The 8,914-nt window shown below is 41.4% G+C and overlaps 1 protein-coding gene across 4 annotated transcripts in view; it reads right to left on the bottom strand.

Annotated features, from left to right (window-relative positions):
- Positions 1-3,750: 3,750 nt before the first annotated feature.
- The window catches only part of LOC112681957 (homeobox protein Hox-D9-like), a 106,034-nt gene continuing 100,870 nt past the window's right edge, over positions 3,751-8,914 (bottom strand). For all 4 annotated transcript variants that reach the window (XM_025552343.1, XM_025552341.1, XM_025552342.1 and 1 more), the window contains one exon: positions 3,751-6,011. In XM_025552343.1, coding sequence (XP_025408128.1) covers positions 5,584-6,011 — 428 coding nt within the window. In that variant the 3' untranslated portion in view covers positions 3,751-5,583. The remainder of the gene's footprint in view (positions 6,012-8,914) is intronic.

Raw genomic sequence — 8,914 nt, 5'->3', positions numbered from 1 at the left:
ACAAAGACTATTTATGCGTTTATCAAACCCGTGTAACATAGGCTTTTTTTTAACGTTTGTTTTTAAACACATGATCTATAAAGAAAAAAATGCTTTTTCGATTAACAAATGTGAGTATGTATAGTTGTTCAGAGGTGGATTGCTTGTGGCGATCAGAAAAACCTTCTGTTGAAGTCACTTCTACGTAAATAAAAAAGTTTTTCCGGTTATATAGATATGATTGATATTAGTTATTCGAACTATTTTTATTTTATTTCTCGATAGCGTTTTTCTTACGCGCGATTATTATTGTTTCGCATTAAACCGTCTTCCGCGCGAAGACGTACGAGTCGTCGAACTGCTTAAAAGTGTTCTCAACAACAAAACGTTGTTTATGTTTTTATTTATTTTGTGTTTACACGTCGCGCGGACCGCAACGGAACCAATCAAAAAAAAAAAAAATTATAAAACCGTGCTGTGGTTTAAAATCGACGTACCGGGTTCACGTGGATTTTCCGTGACGTGTTTTAACACGTCCTTTAGGACTCCGCCGTCCGAGAAAAAGAGATAGTCCGAGCCGTGTCGGACGATCGCGTGGCCAGCCGGTCCGTCGGAAGACGTTCAACGGTTTTGCGCTTTGCGGTTTTCATTGTTTCGGCCATCGGATTCCGTTGTACAATTGGTATATAGTCAACGCACGTAGCACACGAGCTGTGGGAGAGCTGCGCAAAACGGGCAGCAAATGTGTGAGAGAGAGGCAAAGTGCGAAAGTGTGAAACGGGTAACACAGGACGTTCGTATCCGTTCAAGGTCCGGTCGCACGCGCGCCAAACAATCTCACGACCGCTGTTTGCCAATATCACACGGAGCTGTTGGATTACAATACTATACGTTACGGAGTCTTACCGTACAATGCTCGCACGTACCTACCGCGCGCACAACGTTCGTATCGTTAACATTATTGTTTTAAAAGTCGGTTTTTTTTTTCTTTTCTTTTGATGGCCGACACGCGGGCCGCCTTGGAATGTTTGCGGCCCGCGAGATTATCGAGCGTTCAAGAAAAAAAAAAAATGTATTTTCGTACCAATAAAATATTCTGGAATGCCCGCATAACACGGAACCCGTATTATTAACAAACTGTTCGGCGACAAAATCTTTGTTCCCAAGTATTTGTCAATGAACCATGTTATTCTAGTAGTCGTAAAAAACAGTGAATCACGTTCGATAGCATGCGCTTCCGCATCGACAATTTGAAGAGTTCTTGAAAGAATCAGATTCGGAATACGGTTATAAAGACAATGATTATTCATTATGTTTATTTCAAATAATTAATACGCCAACACTTATTTTTTAATAATAATTCATCCAGTTTAAAATGTTTACTCCAAATTTTTTTTGCATTGCAGCAAAACACAAATATAATTTTATACGTGGCCCGCGGACTCGCAATGTATTTCCAAAGTGGCCCGCAACATCATATCTGGGTTGGCCACCCCTGGTGTACACGGTTGTCGTACTGCTGCACGCGATCGTCGACCGCGGCCAGCATTCAAATTTACCGGGTCGGAGGACCCCGCAATCGCCTCGGCCGGATGTTCCGGATCGAACCGGTTCATTGCGGGTTGAGCAGTGCCGCGAGGTTTGACGTCCAGAGGCCGATGAAAATGTACGGGGAGCGTTCAACGTTTGTTTTTTTTTTTTTTTGTTTTTCGTAAGCTCAAGAACGCCCCCTTATGCCAACAGTACGTGTACGGAGATGACGCCGCGGTTCGCATGTAAATCGCAGTCTTACAGACGCTCGATTTATAAATAAAACTGTCGTATTTTATTTTTTTTTCGCTCTCGGAAGGATGTGTCCCGGCGCATTGCATACTTTTAAAAGTTTTTCCATTTCCTCATTCGACATTGTTATTTAGATTTTTAAACGTGTCTCTAATTTTTCGACTCGTCTCCCCGTGCTGCGGACAAAACGAAATCTATTGTTCGCAATCGATTCGGTTTCGATATACGATGAGAACACTAGAGATCGCAGGCGCTCTAGGAGACGACGTTGTTGTAGTGATTATTTGTTCACGTTACAAGTACGTTCGTTGTCCATCGTTTATACCTTAAATCGTGTTTAACATTTCGTTTCACGGGTTATTAACTCCGTTGGCAATCGTTCCGTTTGTTTTCCCGTTAAAACGTTGTAAACGACGTGTCAGAAGGTCCGGATCGTATTTCAACATTGTGAACTGGGAGGCGATGGACGAGTGGGTGGCAATGACTGACGGCGTTTGTTAACCGTCTGACGAGTTGTCGCGCCTAGAGCTACCAAGACATTTCATTGGGATGCCGCACGAGCATTGGCTGCGGTCAATCGTGTACCGCGTTTCAAACACGCCACTGTCAATAACACCCCGTGTGCTTGATAATCAAGCCCTGCGGTTTTGATTCGGCAAACGTAAGGCCCCGTGTACCGCCGAGGGTTCGGGACGCCCATGCGTGTTGCATGAAAACAAAATGTGATTCGGCTGACAAGACAACCGTATAAAGTTAACAACTGCGATTTCGAAACAGCATTGCGTCCGCAATCGAAATCGCGTACCTGTCCACCGCGGAATCGCCCGTCTAAACAGGGTATTACATCCGCGACACGTACACCGCAGGGATCGGCACCGCTGCGTAACGCGTCGTAACGGTCGTACGAAGGAATCAAGTTAAATTTAAAAAAAAATAATAATAATAATAAGAATAAGATGTGCACGCCGAAAGAATAATTATTTACGGGTAAGAAATCGTCCCGGGCGAAAGTCGAAAACTAATCGTTTTTGTCCGTTGAACACGCGGCGTAATCGATTCCGGGCAAGTGGGATTGAACCCCGTATACTTACGATATCGGTGACGAGCCTCGTTAGATTTTCACGGACGCACGCGTCTGGTTTCAAGTGAAATCCGATGATTCTGTTTCGCAGAGAGATTTTCTGTCGCGCAAAACGTTTACCAATGAGTTTCGATGGTGACTTCACTTCAACCATCTTTCTCGGGTTGAAACATTGAGTGCCGTCGAACGTAATGTCACGCACACTAATAACAACACCGTAAGTTTACACTGACTTTTTGTATCTTGTTTTTTTTTTTTTTTTTTTTCATTTCAAAATACTAACATAACAAATCGGATTAAATAGATTTAGGACAGATAAATGGTAAACAATATTATTTTTACGTACACATTGATACATACATAATAATATATACCTTTATGTGCGTATAGTTTTTCGAAACGGAATTCAATTTACACGTAATTATAATAATGATAATAATAATAATATTATTGTATATAAATAGTCTACTGTTTAGAAAAAAAAATTACACTAACTTACACTTTATATTGTATAATATTGTAGAAAAAAAAAAATTATCAAATATATGTACATATAGTCACGCTGTATTATCGTACGTGAAATATCCGCGTTTACCCGTACGAACAATGATCAGAATAGATGATATACTCGTGATGTAATAGTGCATATTTTTTCTGTTCCAAACGTACCACGTATTCACTCTATGCGGTAAAACACCGGTATCGGTTATTACGTTTTATAACGAAACTTTGATCGCTATAAAATCGTTCGTTGAACACGATAAATTTATGGTTTTGTTTCGTTTTATTCCCATAATCTATAATTATTAAATATATAATATATATATATATATATATATATATTTAAAAAAAAGTACGTAATGTTTTAATTTTTCAAAAATCTACAATTATTATTGAAAATTGTTTCGACGCATATTTTGTTTTTACATGAATATGCCTACGGATAAATAATAAAGATACAATAAATATATTTCATAAACGTTCTCATTGACGGTTAAAGCTGTTATGGGGGAAGGGGGATAGGGAGTTTATACAAAAAGTAAAATACATTTTGGCACCAATAAATATAGTCTAAACGCTAAAGTTGAACCAAACAAAAAAAAAAAAAAATATTACAATAATAATAATGATAATGAATTAATACAACAAAAATAGTCATACATAACCAGAACACAAAATAACGTAGAAAAAAAAAAACAAAAAATGTCAAAACTTACATATTTATAATACACGTAACTTATATCTATACGTATATACCAGATACATTTCGTACAAATCCGTAGAATACAACGTAAGTCATAGACAGATTATTTACAACGAAAATAATAAATGTATATACTCGTGTATATAGATAATTAATAATACTGCGATTTGCAATAAAAAATGCCGTAGCGTATAAACGAAATAAAAAAATAAAACAATCGAATTTCAAAGCAGCGCGTTATAAATCGTTTTTGTATTTGTTGCTTATATTATTATAATTGTATAGTATATTAATTTATGTAAACGAGATATAGGGACGACGAAGAAACCCACTCTACAACTACTATTTCAATCAGGGGTAATATTATGTAATATTCATACGATAGATAATTATTATTTAATAATAATAATAATAATAATAATAATAATAATATTTACAGTTCATAGTTAATATCAAAAAAGAAAACGCTAAAACTCGCTTAAAGACGGAGATCGATAGTTTTTTATCTAAAAAAAAAAAATCCACTGGTTATATTTTACGAAACGACTAATCGTACACTTATTATATTATTATTATTATCGTAAATATTATTGTTTAAGTTAGAGGCTAAGTAGAAAAAAAAAAAACTCGTATTCAATAAACATACCTATACAATAGCTGTACAAAATAATATGTTTTTGTGAACCCGAACGCGTCCGACCCGGGAACTTTACACATATTGTATTATTATATTCTACATCATTTTATATTGCGTCATATACACGTTCCATTATATATAGTAAAAACACAGTATGTATAAGTTAATCTAATAGTATATATAAGTATGTGTGTGTGTGTGTACGTGTTAACATGTACAGTAACTTAAATCGTATTTCCTATATGTACAAATTGTGACCTATAACTTTGCCACTCTGGAGCCGATCAATTATGCGCGCACCGGATTAACGTATTACAAATATAATACGTACCATGGCCGCACGTTTTATTTTTCCGCCGTTTCGGAATGCGTCGCGCGTTGAGTTCGTGAACTTCGTTCGGTGTTCGTGAAAAAGAAAAAAAAATGTATTAAACCCGAATTTTATAGAACCGAACACCCGAAAACGTAACGATCGAACGTAAACCGCTTTTCACTCTCTCTCTCTCTCTCTTTCTCTCTCTCTCTCTCTTTACCATCTCTAATGAAGTGCGTGAACGCGAATATTGCACGCGGAAGCAACGAAGACTAAACGTTGTCGATAACGGTGGAAATGACAATTTTTTTTTTCATCAAAGTTACGTTTTTAGGCTTAGGGTCGTGATCAAGTACACGCACTTATCATACGTTGACGTTTATCACAAACTCGCGCACGGAAAAATCACGCGAACGACCGGTGGGGGGGGAGGGGGAGATTCCGAGTACCTGTCTTTTTCAAACGGATTGCTGCATCGGATAGTGTTGGTGAAGGTGATGCGGCGGCGGCGGAGGCGCGTGTATTTGATGGTGTAGATGGTGCAACGGCGGGTGAGCGACCGCGGTGGCTCCAGAGTAAAACGACGGTCACTGATGGTGTTTGATTGGCCCGTTGCCGTGGTGGCCGCCGATCACCTGCATGTGATGCTGATGGTTGGCGTTCGCGCTCCCGTTACTGTTGTTGTTGTTGTTGTTGTTGTTGTTGTTGGCGGTGTGCTGTTGCTGCTGCTGCTGCTGTTGCTGCTGCTGCTGTTGCACGGCCTGCCGCTGGCTGTTCTTCTTGTTCTTCATGCGCCTGTTCTGGAACCATATTTTCACCTGGCGCTCGGACAGCGCTAGGTTTCGGGCCAGCTCCCATCGTTTCTGCTTGGACACGTACGCGTTGAACAGGAACTCCTTCTCCAGCTCCAGCGTCTGGAACTTGGAGTACGGTTTCCTCTTCTTCCGCACGGTCACCTGGCCCGTCCACTCCAGCGGATTCGATCCCACGCCCATGCCGATGCTCGACAACGAACCTGCGCGGAGGGCACACAAAACACGTGAGAACGTCATTAGTATTGTATTACGTACTGGGTGAGCACAGGGCGTTTCACAACGAAGTACGCGGATTGCTAAACACGTAAAACAACGGTTACCATTATTCCCCCTTCCCTCCCCGCGTGCGTTTATCGCGGTGCGACAGCCGTAACGGTTCGAACCATCGCCGGCGCGATTCGCCGGTAAGCAATATTTAAACGAACAGGGTACTAACCGTACAGACCGGAATAGTGATGGGAAAAAAATTAAGGGACAAAAAATACGCGCTTAACTAGTTCGTACTCTCGACCGGGCGTAAGTTGTCGCAAACAGTAGAATGTCGACCGTTACCGAAAAGAGCGCAACAAACACCGGTAATTGGCGAAAAGTGTTTGAAATCATAGCGAGCGCCGTTGATAGAACTAATGCTAGGCGTTTACGATCAATTTGTGCACAGCTATTATTTTATCGGATTTTCGGATGAAATTGAATTTAACAAAAATAATTTTGATCGAGAGTTTTGCTAACGTTTCTTTCTCGATATTATGATTGATTTTTTTTTTTTCTTTTAATTTTTTTTTTTGTCTTCAAAGGTTTATTGTAGCCTTGGTTTATGTATATTACGGGTAAAAACGCCGTCCGTCGATCCTCGGGTCAACGAGTATCACTCGACAACTGCCGAAACGTTACACTTCAACGGCTAGACATGTACATATGAATATGATATTTATTTTTCAGTACGGTTCCGCGGCGATTAACAGCAATTATAACAACGGTACGTCCTCGACGAGAGTGTAAAACTCGATCCGGTAAAATAATAACCAACGTACACGTTGGTATACACCGTGTAAAACGTCGTCATCGTCACCGCCGCCGACAAAGACGACGGTCGGACGGGCGGCCATAAATTTCGAATTTCGTAAACTGCGTAGGGGATCGTTTACGCGTGACCTATACCGTACATGTACCCGTAATAGGTGCACGACCTCACGGGGGAGCCGATGAAATCGACTCTTCTTCGTCCTTTCACTAGCAATATCCGAACAACGCATGTCCGCGACCCTGAGCGCGTACGCCCTACATAACGTGGTGCACACGGTGTGCCTACCCGTAACGTCACCGTTTAGCGTACACGCATTTACAGAACGCGGGCATGTATTTCGTTGTTCGCGACGACGATGCGCTTTGAATGGACAAAAAACGAGGTTATTTTAAATAATCCCTCGCGCTCCGAAAAAGAAAAAAAAAATACGTCGTGCGACCATCGACGATGTATACCTATTAATTCGGAGCTTTCTAAAACAATTGTTTGTGCGCGTGCGTGCGAGTGAATCGGGGCGATAATTTGTATACTCGTATGTAAATACATAGGCGGCGAGGTGCACTTCGAGACACCGAATTTACATATTCCGCGCGTGAACAGCAAACCGTAATATAATTACGACGGTCGAATCCGCTCTGCTTACCGGACAGCCGTATGCGCGCACAGATTAAATAACATTTTAATTAACCCGCGATACGAATAAGATACGTAATTATAATCTTAACGTGAAACGCGTGTTTTTTAAATTTTTCTTTTGGATTTCAATTAAAAACGCATTTATAACTCGCCGTTTGTTGCACGGGCTTATAAATTTTCCAATTAAAACGCACCGAAATCGAGTTGTACGATACTGTTGTTGCCCGGAGCCTTAACAGTTAATCTCCCGATGTATTACCCGGTGCCGTTATAACGTCGTCGCACGTTGTACGTTCGGTTTGATCGGCGGTAAAGCTGCGGTCGAGCGCGGAGAGCGTAGCGTAAAATTCGACATGAGAAACAAATTGTTTTAATATTTTTTTATTTTTTTTTTTTTGCCTTTCGCGCGCGCGCACATGAAATATACTACGAAACTCGCTCGGCCACCGACGGCTTCGGTAACGGAAGACGGGTCGCGCGTAGAAACTAATAATAAGCAGATGTTATATGGAGTGCAAACGGAATTTGAATTTTTCCACGAGCGCTACGAGTACGTGCCGTACGTTAACGCGCGCGAGCCGTTATGGTTATTCCTTCGAAATGGCACTCGGCGCGTCGTCGACGTACTATTATTGTGTAAGCGTGTGTGTACACGTCGTATTAATAATCTCGTGCGGTACCGAGACACAGTGGTCGTCAAAATACGATTGCGCGCGCCATTGTACTAGTAGCAGCAGCTGAAGCAGCGATGGCATAACGATATTACGGACGTGCAACGGGGACGGAGAGAGAGAAAATATATTTAGCGCATCACTCGGAGGAGAGAAAAAAAACCCGTTTTCGGGCACATCTCAATCATGATGATGCGCGAAACGTGTCACTCCGAAAAATTAACCGTTCCGAACTTTGACCGAACCGCGTATCCTTCTAAGAAACATCCTTAGCCGTAGTGAGCCGTTACGTTTGACATAATATTCTGCGACACGTACGCGTATATTTTACGGCCGTGAAAGCGTCGTGCACGGACGATTTGCATACGTATATTTCGAATGCCGGCCGTCGGGTCACCGTCGTAATTAATAGAGACGTTTCAATACGGGTTTAGTCGGGATTCGATTTATTTTTTTTTTCTTCTCCTAACCGTTCCGCAGCGGTTCGGATAAAACGCGTAAAACCGTGTTCGGGCGCGCGAGTGACCTGCGCAACGGAAGCAGCACCAGCAGCAGTTGTAAAAAGTATCGAGTCGTAAAGCTGTCACGAGCGAGTAATAAAAACACCTAATACGCGTTATATATACGGCGGAGTCGTTTACGCGGCGGCGATCGGCCAGTCGACGTTCCTCCGATCGTTCCGGAGCAATCGTATGTGCGCAATAGTCCCCGCGACTATCCACTTATATATATACAGTATATTCCTGTGTAATGCGAAACTTATCGGTCGTCC

Source organism: Sipha flava, unplaced genomic scaffold (assembly GCF_003268045.1).
Source record: "Sipha flava isolate LNK unplaced genomic scaffold, YSA_version1 1_pilon_pilon, whole genome shotgun sequence".
Classification (NCBI taxonomy): domain Eukaryota; kingdom Metazoa; phylum Arthropoda; class Insecta; order Hemiptera; family Aphididae; genus Sipha; species Sipha flava.
Note: the sequence above shows the minus strand (reverse complement) of the source record. Positions and strands in the feature narration are given on the sequence as shown.